This window comes from Sus scrofa, chromosome 12 (assembly GCF_054392235.1).
Source record: "Sus scrofa isolate SSC_HxYL_T2T_F1_AM1 chromosome 12, Sscrofa_HxYL_maternal_Yorkshire_Landrace_v2.0, whole genome shotgun sequence".
Classification (NCBI taxonomy): Eukaryota; Metazoa; Chordata; class Mammalia; order Artiodactyla; family Suidae; genus Sus; species Sus scrofa.
Window position 1 is genome coordinate 64,307,090 of NC_139394.1, and position 14,376 is coordinate 64,321,465.

At 54.8% G+C, this 14,376-nt stretch overlaps 1 protein-coding gene across 4 annotated transcripts in view; it reads right to left on the minus strand.

Moving 5' to 3' along the window:
• Positions 1–2,649: 2,649 nt before the first annotated feature.
• The window catches only part of TRIM16 (tripartite motif containing 16), a 38,231-nt gene continuing 26,504 nt past the window's right edge, over positions 2,650–14,376 (minus strand). For all 4 annotated transcript variants that reach the window (XM_084986253.1, XM_084986251.1, XM_084986250.1 and 1 more), the window contains 5 exons: positions 10,182–10,277; positions 9,591–9,824; positions 6,374–6,539; positions 5,842–5,937; positions 2,650–3,768 (listed from right to left, as the gene is read on the minus strand). In XM_084986253.1, the coding sequence (XP_084842379.1) occupies positions 3,185–3,768; positions 5,842–5,937; positions 6,374–6,539; positions 9,591–9,824; positions 10,182–10,277 (1,176 nt within the window). In that variant the 3' untranslated portion in view covers positions 2,650–3,184. The remainder of the gene's footprint in view (positions 3,769–5,841; positions 5,938–6,373; positions 6,540–9,590; positions 9,825–10,181; positions 10,278–14,376) is intronic.

Here is a 14,376-nt window from a genome sequence, read left to right on the forward strand (position 1 = left end):
ATGACTTTTAAATATTTGTGAGTATAAAATTAGACGGGAGCTTTGTTTTCTAGCTGTTGGGTTATAGTGCTCCTGAAAATGTAAACTATAAACAGTCATCTTCTTAACTCATTGTCAAAGTGAAAACACAAATGTTTCACACATACCTGTTACTTGACTGCTTCAGAGTACCAGCCAGAAACCGCTGCAGTGGAAAACTGTCCCTGGACCTGAGACGGTCTTCCAGCCTCAACAACACGTCGACGCAGGAGCACTGGAAGCAGCACAGCTGAGGCGTGAAGAGTGTGGGGCCTGGGGCCAGACTCCTGGGTTTAGACCCCGGCGCAGCTGTGGACTGGCTCCATGAACACAGACACATTCCTTAACCCTTTATGCTTCAGTCTCTTGTCTGCAAAATGGAGACAACAGCAGTTTCCACTTCACAGAGTCTGTGTGAGGGTTAAATGAGGTGTACTATGCCAAGCACTTAAAAGCTTGCCTGGCACACATTTAGCCTCGAGAAATGGTAACTACTGGGAGTTCCCTGGTAGCCCAGAGGTTAAGGATTCAGCGTCGTCATTGCTGTGGCTTGGGTCACTACTGTGGCTCGGGGTCAATCCCTGGGGCCTGGGAACTTCTACATGCTACCGGCGTGGTCAAAAATACAATAAAATTGCAGCAAGGTGGATGGAACTAGAGACTCTCATACTCAGTGAAGCAAGTCAGAAAGAGGAAGACAAATACCATTTGATATCACTCATATCTGGAATCTAATATACGGCACAAATGAACCTTTCCACAGAAAAGAAGCAAACTCATGGACGTGGAGAACAGACTTGCGGTTGCCAAGGGGGAGGGGGAGGGAGTGGGATGGACGGGGAGTTTGGGGGCAGTAGATGCAGACTATTGCATTGGGACTGGAGAAGCCATGAGATCCTGCGGTATAGCACAGGGAACTGTATTTAATCACTTGTGATGGAACACGATGGAGGATAATGTGAGAAACAGAATGTATGTGTCTGTATAAATAGGTCACTTTACAGCAGAAATTGACAGAACACTATGAATCAACTATAATACAATTTTTCAAAGCATAAAATAAAATAAGATAAAATGGATCTGTACATTATTGAAAAGTCTCATTGTCGTTGGGATCCTTATTTGGGGCAGCCGATCATCAATGTCCAGTACCGAGTTTATAGGGCACATGTATGTACACTGAAAGGCACGGGGAAGAAAACAAAGTGTGTAGTTTTGAAAAGAAAAAAGACGTGAAAATGACTTATCTGTTTTGTGAGATCTTTAGCCCTGGCCTGTGCTCCCCCAGGAGTCATGACTGGGCCATTACAGACAAAGCTGGGAGCGTACGTGGCCCTGGGCGTCCCCAACAGAAGGCCCCGCTGTCACCGATGACCCGGAAGGAGACCACTGGGCTTCCTAACATTTTTGAGACCAAAGGCCTGTTCGTAAGTCACGTCATCTGCAGAAATGCCGTGTGGAGCACAGACACAGTGAAAGTCTACGAGCAGACGCGCGTATGTTCCAAAGTTACCTGGGCAGCAGGGCGTCACTGAGAGCAACGGGGCTATTCTGAAGACAAAACCTTGACACTGCGGCCAAAGATGACAGGCACTGTCCAACTTCTAACTCCACAATTTATTTTTTTATTTATTTATTTTTGCTTTTTAGGGCCATGGCATATGGAGGTTCCCAGGCTAGGGGTCCCATCGGAGCTGCAGCTGCTGGCCTACACCACAGCCACAGCAACGCCAGATCCTTAAACCACTGAGTGAGGCCAGGGATCGAACTTACGTCCTCGTGGACGCTAGACAGATTTCCACTGAGCCATGACGGGAACTCCCAAACTCCACAAAATTTGTATCAGCAGCTGCTTCGGAGAACCTGGAGTCCACAGCAAACAGTCTGCAAACATTCCTAGATGCTGACATATTCAGAGGCGCCTGCATGTCTCAGTTCTCAAGAGGTTCCACCAGAAAAACATTCTCTCTCTCTCTCTCTCTCACACACACACACACACACACACACACACACACACACACACACTGTATGAACGTGTATATAAACACAGAGGGAGCACATGTCAAAAAATGCAAATAATTGGTGGGGGGGCAGAGTACAGAGGGTTTCTTGTCCTCTCCTTTCCGCTTTTCAGAGGTTTTGGCTGTGCCCTGGGAATGCGCAAGTTCCCAGGCCAGGTATCAAGTCTGCATCACGGCTGTAACCAGAACCACAGCAGTGACAACGCAGGATCCTTAACCGCTGAGCCAGGAGGGAACTGCACTGGTGCATGTTCATCATTCATCTTAGGCAGGCGACTGTCGAAAGGAGAGTGACCTGATCAGGGGGCGGAAGGGCTGGACACCACACAGGAACACGGGACATGTGGTGCGAAACCAAGCTTCCCGGGGGACGCGTGAGGAGCTGCTCTTGGAACGAGGCACCAGATGTGTCCCCATCACAAGGCGGCTCCAGAGAAGAGCGAGCACCGCCCCGAGAGGTCGGGGGACTGAGACACGGACCTCGCTGAGACATTCTTAAGAGTCCTCGCTGTCCCCAAATCGGATGAGCTGCCGCTCAGCCTCTGCACGTCTCAGACGGGGAGCGGGGCGGGGGGGGTGGGGTTGCAAAGAGAACGAGGCCGAGAGACACTCCATTCATGAAGCGGTTTATTCTCCACACGACACCCCTGATCTAAGGGGGAAGGCAGCAGAGAAGTTCAAGGTCAGCCCTCCCAGGTTTGAATCCCAGCTCGGCCCCTCCCCATGTGACCACTGTGACCTCGAGCAAGCTCCCTAAACCCCGAGGACCCCAGCTTCCCCAGCTGCTAAACGGGGCTGCTGTTGGGGTCACAGGAGGGAGGGGTGATGCCCAGAAAGCCCTCAGGACAGTGTCTGGGACACGGGGAGGACGCGATAAAGTTGGTGAGTCCTCCGCAGGCTTTTTGATCGCTCTGAGGATTCCTGGTGACCAACTCCGGGCTCAGCGCGCGTCCACCTGAGCAGACTGGAGAGTGTCGCTAGAAGACGAGGAGGGGGCGGAGGGCCTGCGGAGGCTGCGACCGTGGAGAAGAGCGCCGTGTGGCAGCCAGAGACCCTTCCCGCGCGACTTCTAAGGCAGCTCCCACTGGCAGGGACCCCCCTTGGACCAGGCTGCCGTCCCATCTGCGGGAAGCGGATTCCGGCCTCTAGGGAGCAGCCTCCACTGAGGTGGGCGCCGGCTTTCCCAGTTCCTCTCCCAGATCCACAATCCGGATGGCGTCCTCCTTCTTGGAAAGCCAGAAGGCGGGGTAGACGGGCTCCGAGAACCTGCAGTCAAACCTGTGCACCAGAGTCATGGCATCGGGCTCCACGCCGTAGAAGGAGAGGACCCCGCCCGGAGAGTCCACGTAGACCCCCAGCCTCCGGCAAGGGCTGGCCTTGAGCGGGGTCTCCGTGTCGCTGTGCCAGGCCCTGAACGCCTTCCCGTCCCAGTGGAGGCTCCAGGAGAAGCTGTTTCCAGAAATGCAGCTGTTGCGTTCCTCGCCCTTCCGGTCGATGCCTTTGCACGTCAGGCCTACGTAGACGCCGGCCCCGGAGAGCTCCAGCTCGAAGTAGTACCTGTGCAGGTACAGGCTCTGCTGGGCCAGCACCTGCCGCCAGTGCGTGAACCTGCTGGGGAGGTCGGGGTAGGGGTGCTCCCAGGGCGCGGTGTTGGTGACCTTGCGGTTGTCCTCCTGCAGCCGGAGGTACCTGTGTGCCGTGTCCGGGTCGAAGGCAATGTCACAGGCGTCTGAGGGGACACAGAGGGTCAGGGACAGACAGCTGATTTGGACTGAACACCTCCAACCTGGCCAGCCTCCAAAGGACGGGAAAACATCCCCCGTCCCTGCTCTCGGCCTGCCCAGCCGCTGGTCCCCCCAGAAAAGAGGTGGGTGGAAAGCAGAAAGCAGAGAACAGTGTGAGACCGCGATTTATAAGAAGAAATCTATGTATTTGGTCTCTGCCTCGCGGTTCCCGGCACAGAGCTCCTGAAACCCTTGTGATTTGCTGGGCTCTACGTGTCTTTTGTCCCAACCAAGCGACTCGGGGTGGGCTCCTGGACGGGGCCATCAGAAGAAAGCTTGGACCTTTCAGCCCTAACTCCTATTCTCTCTGAGAAGTGAGAGGGGCTGGGATGGAGCTGATGGTCCTTCAGGCCTGTGAGAGGAAGCCTCCAGGTTGGCAAACATCCCCACCAGCGGGGCCGCCCCACGTCCACGGGGACAGAGGCGCCTGCTCCCAGGACCCTCCCACACCTTGCCCTGTGCACCTCCCCCACCTGGCTGCGCCCCTGTGTCCTTGATCACATACGAATGTTACAGATGCCTTCCTGAGGTCCGTGAGCCGCGCCAGCCGCCTGAGGAGGGGGGTCACTGCAACCTCTGACTGGCGCCCAAGTCAGACAGAGCTGTGGGCCGCCTGGGGACCTGCTCCTTGTGACGCATCTTGTGGCTCTGACACCCTCTCCAGGTAGACAGGATCAGAACTCAGTTAAACTGTAGAATGTCCAGCTGGTCTCACGGAGAATTGCTTACAATGGGGCAACCCCTCCCCGATCTGTGTTGTAAGGGGTCCCAGACCCCTTTTATTTTATTTTATTTTATTTTTGTCTTTTGTCTTTTTAGGGCTGAACCCACGGCATATGGACATTCCCAGGCTAGGGGTCCAATCGGAGCTAGGGATCAGAGCAGCATCTGCTAACTACACCACAGCTCATGGCAACAATGCCGGATCCTTAACCCACTGAGGGAGGCCAGGGATCAAACCTGCAACCTCACGGTTACCAGTCAGGCTTGTTAACCACTGAGCCACTACGGGAACTCCACATCCTGATTTAATTAATTAATTTATTTTTTTCCCAGACCCCTTTTAAGAAGTCACTCCAGTTCCTTCCTTCCTGCAGCTCAAATTACTCAGCACTTAGGGTATTATTTGCTGAACTGAATCAAGAAATAAAATCTGTTCATTGACTCATTCTTTGATTCAACAACGAATACGTCCTGAAAGCCAGGCACTTTTCCACCGGTGCCAGCAAGGGTGTGGGAAAACGGATGCTTATACCCACAGTGGAGTCACTCTTCTTTAAAATATCTGACAAATGTGAGAAAAAGAATGTACGTATGTACATATGTGTGACTGGGTCACTTTGCTGTACGGTAGAAAACTGACAGAACACTGTAAGCCGACTAGAATGGAAAAAATAAAAATCATTAAAAAAAAAAATAAAATATCTGACCAATACTATAGCCTGGTGACCTCTCAGTCAGCCCCCTCCTGCCAGTCTCTGCCTGGTCCCAGAGAACGAGAGCCCCTCCATGCCCCGACGCATTGGAAGTTACTCTGACCCTGCGTCTGCCCTCATCCTCCCTCCGCTGGGTAGCCAGGCACTTCGAAGGGGCCAAGGTCGCGAAGGACAAAGGATTAAGGGACTGGACCCTGACTGAAGCAGGAGGAGACGAGGACACATCTGGGACCAAGGACGCTGGGAGGAACACCGGGTGAAACCTGAATAAAATCCATGGGTGCATTAACGGCACCACAGCAAGGTTCGGTTCCCGGTTTGGACGCAGGTTCCACAGGTGTGTAAGGTGCCAGCCTTTGGGAGAGCGGGATGAAAGGTGTGTGAGCCCTCTTGGTCCTATTTTTGCCATGTTTTGGTAAGTTTGAAACTTTTCAAAAGGAAAAGTTCAAAATTCTTAAAAACTAAACTTTTAAATATGTACCATTTAGGGTTAGACCTGAGGTTGTGAGACGCTGGCGTTCTTGCTTCCAAAGCATCACCCGTACACCCCGCCGCCCCGGGGAAAGAGAAGCGGCGACTTACACTGCAGGAACTGCGGCCTGGTGCTGGGCTCGGGCCTGGAGGCGCGATGCTTGTGCTCGATGATGGCAGACACTTGAGTCCTGATGTCAAACTCCCCTGGAACGCCAAGAGGAGCGGATGCCCACCTGTCCAGGTGGGCAGGAGAACCCGAGACGCGGGACCCCGGCCGCTCTTCCCCAGGCTTCCTGGGGGAAGGAGGGACTGGAGGCTACTCCCGTCCCAGAGCCCCTGCCCAAGGCCGGCAGTTCTCCAGTGGATGAAGTCAAACACGCGGAGAAGCAACCCCAGCCTGACTCGGACCAGCCTTAGACGAATGGGCATTGACAGCTTCAGAAACTAGTCACCGAGCTGCAGGCCGATCCCAGGGTGTGACGCGCTCCAGCGTAAAATAAAAGCAGCAAGGTCAGCATCCGCTAGTAACGAGGTCTAGCCGCAGGGTGGCTTGAAACTGAGACACTGCCCGACGCCGCTCGCCCTCCCCGACTCGGCTTCCCCGCCAGCCCCTCAGAGGCACTGCCACACCGCTCCTCACCCTCCTTGGAGAACTCCTGGAGCCGCGCCTTGTAATCCTGCAGCAACTGGATCAAGTGCGCCGTGGAGTCCGTGATGACCTTGCGGATGCCTGAGAGCCTGTCCTTGAGTCCGATGTAGACGCTGGGGAAGGCGCCGTCCTCTGTGTGCTTGAACTGGCAGTACTCCTGCAGGAGAGGAGACACAGCAGACCTTGCCCTGGGTTCTTGCTTCTCCCACGGGGCCGCCCTCCGCAGCAGGGCAGCTTCCCCATCTCTAACATGCGCTGATGGGAGTTCCCCTCGTGGCTCAGCAGGTTAAGAACCCAATGTCTCTGTGAGGTTGCGGGTTCAATCCCTGACCTCGCTTAGTGGGTTAAGGATCCGGCGTTGCCGAAAGCTGTGGAGTAGGTTGCACATGGGACTCAGATCTGGTGTGGCTGTGGCTGTGGGGCAGTCTGGTGGCTGCAGCTCCAATTCAATCCCTGTCTCGGGAACGTCCATATGCCACAGGTACAGCAGTAAAAAAATTAGTAATAATAATAAAATAAAATGGGCTGGTGATGATATGTACTTCACAAAGAGAGTGCGTGCAATGGGTCTGCTTGGCCTCTGACAATGTCGAAAGCATTCTTCTTCTTTTTTTTTTTTTTAAACTGGGAAAGGGGAGTTTTAAAAAATCAAGAGATACCAGACGCCCATGAGCAGCTGCAATACACAGTCCAGACAGGAGACCAGAAACAAAACGGTACGCCAACAGTCCAGACGGAGGGAACACTCCTGCGGAGTTCATCCCCTTGATTCTTTGTTTGTTTGTTTGTGTGTGAGTAATTTTTGCGTGTGTGTCTTTTTAGGGCCACACCGCTGCATATGGAGGTTCCCAGGCTAGGGGTCTAATTGGAGCGACAGCTGTCAGTCTACAGCACAGCCACAGCAACGCCGGATCCTTAACCCACTGAGCGAGGCCAAGGATGGAACCCGCAACCTCATGGTTCCTAGTCAGATTCGTTTCCACTGCGCCACGATGGGAATTTCTATTTATCAGTAATTTAAACATAAGCCAAACAGCGATCGAGAAGCCCGTGAAGCCCTTGGGAGAGCTGCAGACAAGTCCTCAGATGGGAAAGCTTGCTGCCTTTTCCTCGTTCATTCAATCCAACACACAGCTTCCCCTAATCTTGTTCTCTGTTGAAGAGCTGGAAAAGCATTTTCACCTAGAGAATCACATTTCAGCCTCTTTTGCTTTAAACTCTGCAGTGATCAGGAAAGGTCACTCTCAGATGTAACACGTTATCAAGAGTCAAAGGCAATCGAAGCACTGAACTGCAGACCAGATACAGCAGAAAACTTAGTGATGAAACTCACTGGACGAATGGAGGAGAAGAAAAACTCCAAGGGAGAGAGCTGATTAAAAAAATGAACGTTTCACAAAAAAAAAAAAACAAAAAAAAAGGAGTTCCCGTCGTGGCGCAGTGGTTAACGAATCTGACTAGGAACCATGAGGTTGCGGGTTCGATCCCTGCCCTTGCTCAGTGGGTTAACGATCCGGCGTTGCCGTGAGCTGTGGTGTAGGTCGCAGACGCAGCTCAGATCCCGCGTTGCTGTGGCTCTGGTGTAGGCTGGCGGCTCCAGCTCCGATTGGACCCCTAGCCTGGGAACCTCCATATGCCATGGGAGCGGCACAAGAAATGGCAAAAAGACAAAAAAAAAAAAAAAAAAAAAAAAAAAATGAACGTTTTAACACTATATACAGATATAGTGCCATATGTAATAAAAGTAACATTTTAAACCCCTGGGGGAAAATACTTGCGGTCATTTCAAATTGCTAAAAACTTGGGGAACAAGAAGTTACTCTTAACCAAAGTAAGTTACCTTCTACTAAAATATATTTTATACATATTAAATAATATATTAAACATTAACATAGTCTATGTTCACCTTTTTTTTTTAGGGCTGCACCCACGGCATATGGAGGTTCCCAGGCTAGGGGTCAAATCAGAGCTACAACTGCCGGCCTACACCACAGCCACAGCAACGCAGGATGCAAGCCTCTTCTGCAACCTATACCACAACTCACGGCAACGTCAGATCCTGAACCCACTGAGCAAGGCCAGGGATCAAACCCAAAACCTCATGGTTCCTCGTCAGATTTGTTTCCACTGCGCCACAATGGGAACTCCCTGTTTTATGATAATCTTATAAAAGGAGAAAAAATAAACAGAAATTATTTCTATACTCTTTGGGAAATACATGATACAGGAAGCCAAATATTTATTCATAGCTTCTCCGTTTTGATATTGAAAAGTAAAGGAACTGAAAGACATTCTTCAGTCTTTGTTTCTTTTTCGCTTACTCGTTACCAGGTCAACGACTATTTTGGGGGGTGGGAATACAGATGATTGTGTTCCTTCATATTTTTTCTGTATTTTCCAAGGTTTTTTCCCACAATAAACATTTATGTTTGTTGTAACTAAAAGAGAATTTTTTTTCAAAAATGCAATCAAAAAATTATTTGCATTTAGGAATATGAGAGCTGAAGGAGCCTTGGAAATTTGTGACTCCGACCTGTTTGATAAATGAGGAATCTGAGACCCAGAGAGGTTGAGCAACTTGCCGAAAACCACACAGCGAACTAGGGACAGATCCAGAAGGATGGAATTTCCTCCCCCGCAGATTTCCTGTCCTTCGGATCCGGCTCTGATGGCAAGCGGCTTAATGTACAATGAATGGCACGTGGTAAAGAAAGGTCCCATCTCCTCTGCTGGGCTGTCCGCAGTCACCAGCACATGCAGCCGCTCCGAAAGGCATCAGGACCCCGGTCTGACCCGGCCCAGCAGCCTCCGCACAGCACTGAGGGCTTCACACCGCAGGCTGATCTGAGCTCATGACCCCTCGCCCGAGGTCCGCCCCGGGCTGCCGTGACTTCACGGTGGAGGACAGATTCTCGCACAGCCAGACGCCCGCCTGGCCCTGCCAGCCTCACCTCCCATCCCCGAGTGCCTGGCACCCCACGCCCCATCCGGGTCGGTCCCCAGATGCTGTGTGCTTCCTCAAACCTTCCTCCCCTCCCTGGAATGTCACTCATCTCCCATGACCTTGGTGCCCGGTCTGGGATGTCCTCCCTCCTGTACTCTGCCTCTCTGTCCCCACGGCCCCCTGTGCACCGTTTATCAGAGGCGGTCCCCTTCCCACGGCGCTGCTGCCCGAGCAGAGTGAGGCTCTCCCTGGCGCCGCCCGTACCTCCAGGAACAGCACGGGGTTGCTGATGGCAGCGATCCTGTCCAGCTCCTGCCTGGTCCTCTCCATCTCCGCGCTCCTGCACTCCAGGTGGGTCTTGATGCCGCTGGCCTGGCCCAGGGCGGCCTGCTCCTTCTCCTCCAGGAAGAGCATCGCGTCGGCCTGGGCCTTCCTCACGGCAGCAAGGAGCTCCCCGAATTGCTCCTCGGCCACTGCCTTCACCTCCGACACGGAGACCTGGGGCGGGCGGCAGGGGCAGTGAGACCCTGTCAGTGAGGTGGCCAACCTTCTGGAAGCTCAGCACGCGGAAAAGGAAACCAGAGAAACCCACAAGCCAGGGAGCAACTTCTTAAAGGAATCCTCGGTTCGGGAAAGAGGGATGAGCTGCCCCGGGTGGACGAGCGTATTTACGGGCCTGTCTATGGGCTGAGTCACCCTTAGGTGGAGGGAGCACCAGCCCCAGGCTCTCCTGCCCATCAGTCTAGGGGCCCCAGGCAGGTCTGGTTGTCCCTCGTGTCCAGGAGGTGGGCCTGGCCGACCGTGCACCAGCAGCCAGGTGTGCAGAAGCCTGCAGGTGGCCCCAGCCAGCCTTACCAAAACAGACTTGTGGTTGTCTTGGAGCCTGGCGATGGCATTTTCATTCAACTTGAGTTTCTGCTCCAGGTCTAACTGGGTGTTCTGAAGCTCAGTCTAAGGAGAGGAAAGGTCAGGGTTAAATAGGAAGGAGCCCAGGGCCCGTGGAGGGGCTCCAGGAGCAAGGGCGCCATCTGCCCTTCTTCCTTAGGGGGTCTGACCTCAGAAGCTGGCCTGGGTGGCCTCGGTGGAGGCACAGATGGTCAGCTGTGTGCCAGCACCCCTGGGATGAACCAGCTGAAATGCAGGGAGGACTTACTATGCTGTGCTGGGCACAGCGTCAAGCCTTCCCCTGCATTAGCTTGCCATCCTGACCATGCCCACAGTAGGTACAGACATAGCTCCACAGGTCACCTGTGCAAGGTTACACAGATGTCAGTGGAGTCGAGCAGAGGCCATCTGGCCTCAGAACAGCCTGGCAAGGAGCACAGGGGCTTGGGGCCAGGGGTGGGGACCCTAGGGTTTCTACTTAGCAGCTGAGACTTGGGGAAAATCCACCTAACACCTCGCACTTTCATTTCTTGCCCTGAGAGGTGGGGAGGTGGGGGTCACGGTGGCTACACGGGTGGGATCCAGCAGGGGCTCTGCACAGCCACCCGCACGGTAAGTGCCCCGTCAAGGCACTGGTGCCCTTCTCATCGCCATGGTTGCTGGTGACTCCCTTCCATCCCATAATCTCATTTTCCCCTGGAGGAGGCAGCCAAGGCAAGTGCCCCCTGGGTTTGCCAGCTTTGACCCCGTTGCCCAGCCCTGTCCTCACCTGCTTTGACCCTGCTGCCCTCGTCTCTGGGGACTCCTTCGCACTTTCTGCCTAGAACGTGCCAAGGCATGAAACCGGAGCCTCTGCGAACTTCAAAGGCCCTGGCACTTCCCTGCCTCCATGAGGGCATGAGACAGCAGTGACAGAGCCCGCATTGCTTTCCGAGGCAGCGTGAGTCACTGTGTCTGCACAGAACTCGGGGCGGGGGCCACAGGGACGTGTTTCCCCCTCGGGAATCCCAGGCAGGCAGGCGGGACACTCGCCTCCCTCTGTAGAAGGTGAGATGGGATGGGTGCTCAGGCTCTGGTTGCTGACCTCCCCTGAGACCAGAGCCTGAGGCCCAGGAGTAGGGAGATGGGGGCCTCTGGTCTATTTGGGGCGATCAAGGACCCTGTTCTCTCTGAACGGCTTATGCAGCCACCTGCTCCAGGTGGAGCTACTTGTTTAAAGGCGGTGGAGACACAGCAGGACGCACGGTAGCGGGGATGGTGGGCGTGAGAATGGGTTACAGCAGCGGCCCCAGCACCACCCCTGATGGGCCGGGGGACCCCCAGAGCATCAGGGAGGGGCTTCTTCCCACGGCCTGCAGACAATGGCTGGCTGTGAAGGGAGCAAAGGGTTCGGAAGTGCCTGTGAGGACCTGGTGAGTCACCCCCCAGGCAGGCACTCCCATCACAATAGGTGGGGCCACTTTGGGAAACCAGCACCTCTAGTTATTCCTGTTCCTAGAAAATGACAGGGTGCCTCACACCCTGGCTCCGGGGGTTCCCAAAACGTCGGCCAGACACACCTCAGGTACGGGCGGGGGCCGCACAAAAGCAGGATAGTGAGCGGTGCCAATGAGCGGGATGCCCTCTGACACGGGGTCCTGCCGCTTCAGCAAGGAAGTGACAGGTGTGCAAAGAGTACAATATCCGGTGTCCCGAGGCCTGCCCCTCACTGGCTGTGCCACCTCCATCCAATCCTTTACAAGAATCTGCTCACAGAGTTGCTCTGGCTTCTATCTCAAGACAGAGGTGGTGGCCGCGGTAGGTGCGAGATGCAGGTTGGAACCTCAGAGGCAGTGGGAGGAGAGGAAACCCCAGGCGCTGTGGTTGCTTCGCGTCTCCCTCTGGGAAGTCGGCATCTGGGAGCACTAGAGCCCCCTGGGCCCCGGCTTCATTCCTCGGTTGTTGGTCAGAAGCCAGAGCATACCGGCCCGGTTATATAAGACACCCTCCCTACTCCTCGAAGGCGTGGAGCCCAGCTGAATGTTTAAGAAGAAACCAAGCTTCATAAAACCGAGTACAAGGCACTCAAACTATCCACCTTTCGGCTGCCAACGGGCTGTGAACGGTGCTGGTCACTCTCCCCCGAGAAGCAGGCACACTTACGCTCTCAGAACTGGGCTCCTGCTGGACCTGGACACTGTGTCCTCAGTCAGCACCCAGTCCCGGGCTTTCCGGAACCAAAGCTGAGGTTGGATGCAGTGACCTCCACGAATGGACTTCCAGACCTAAGCCGGAGCCCAGCCCAGGCCTTCCCTCCTCCAAGACCCCCCCAGCCCCTCCCTGACATCACCCCCGGGGGCCTCCCTCCTTGGCACGCACGGCAGGCCCTCTGTGCTGCCGCAGGCCTCTGGCATCGGGAGGCCGTGGACCTGCCTTGGCTCCCCGATCAGAGCCCGACTCCCAGAAACAGACGGCACAGCCTCGCGCTTGGCCCCGAGGAAGTGCTCAGTAACGCTTGATCAACCCGACCCGGGACAGGAAAGAATCCACGCACTTCGTGGGTGAGAACAAGCAGGAGAGCAGCCACAGGAGGAGTGCCTCTCACCGCACACACACAGCCTCCCCCGCCCCCGGCAGCGTGCCCGAGTTCAGAGCGGGGGAGAGGAGGTAAGATCAGCCCCTCATACAAGCCAAGGGGCCTCAGGCATGGAGGCCGGGGGGAAGAGCTGGGCTCTGGAAGCCCACCAGGACTGGACACATCATCAAAGAACCCCCAGAACCTCCGAATCCAAAGCGAGCTTCTGCCCACGGGCACAGCGAGGGACCGTGGGAGCCTCAGAGGGGCTCAGCCAGTGAACGGAGAAATCCGTGGTTCTGTGGATCCGACACAGGCTCCCAGCTGTTCTGCATCCTCACGGCCGGCCCTGCCATTCGCAGTTGCCTCCGCAGGACGTGCCTGCCTGAGTAACTAGCCCTTTCCATGCTCTGAAGTGACCTTGAGCAAGCGGCTCCAGCAGACGTGGGCTGGATGGAGAAACACCTGAGCGTCTAGAACCGGACTTGTGTCCGACACGCCTTCCACACTCATCTAGTGTTGGCTGCAGCCTCCTCCAGCCACCAGGTCTCCTGAGCTGGTCTCTTGGGCTCCTTACAGGACATCCTTTGGCTCTGGGATGTGGCATGGCCACTCAGAGTGTGGCTGCGCTTACAGAGCAAACTTGCCCTCTGAGCTGAACGCAAGGACACCGGGTGGAAAGGCAGGAGTTCTCCCGGGCAAGCAGCATGCCGGGGTGGTGAGCTGGGCCAGCGCCAGGGCCCAGGGAGTGGGGCCGCCGCACAGTACCTGGAACCACAACTGCCTTCAGCACAAGAACCGTCCCACCCAGGGTCCCTCCCCAGTTGTTTATATTTTACCCTACACAGCTCCCTCCTGGGGTGTCTGAGCTGGGGCTCTGCACACAGGCTACACAAGACTCCCTGCTCGGGACCACAGTTACCCTCCGACTCTGAAAGGCACCAGCTCACGCTAGGTTTAGAGTTCATACTGTGTCTATGCTGCTAGAGGCACAGACTCTAACAGGAAGCAGAAGCAAGGGTGGATGGCAGTGCCTGCTCGGAGGAGGGAGGCAGGGGGTTCAGGATGGGAGGGAGAAAATCTACCGAAAAATCTGCTGGAACAATCTACTGCAGTGTTTGACGGAGACTGATTCTCAACGTGTACATGCACCACTTTTCCAGGTAAACACAAGAGGACTCCGATCTGAGACCCTGCATGAGGGGGAAGCAGTAGAGTCTGCCTTCATCTCTCTACTGCCTGTGAGGCAAGGTCCGGGTACAAGAAAGGAAGTAAGGTTATAACACTGTGATCTTGGGGTCCTTCCTGTGCTCCTCCAGCGGGGTGGCTTTCCAGAAGCTTCCATCCCTCGCGCCGTGACTTAGCCATCTACAGGTTCTGACAAATGTGGTGGAGATGGAAAGAGTCACTACTAGGCAGAGTTATTAAGGGATTTGGATGATAAGCATCTAGCACCTGGCGACGAAGACTAGTTTCCTCAAGGACACGGAGATGTGTCCTCTGACCTGTCTGTTGACCCCGAGCCTCTTCGTGGCTGTGAACGTGGGGAATGGGCGGCAGTGACCTGACGTTCTCTGATACTGAGGATGCTGGGAACAGCGGGCAAGAGGA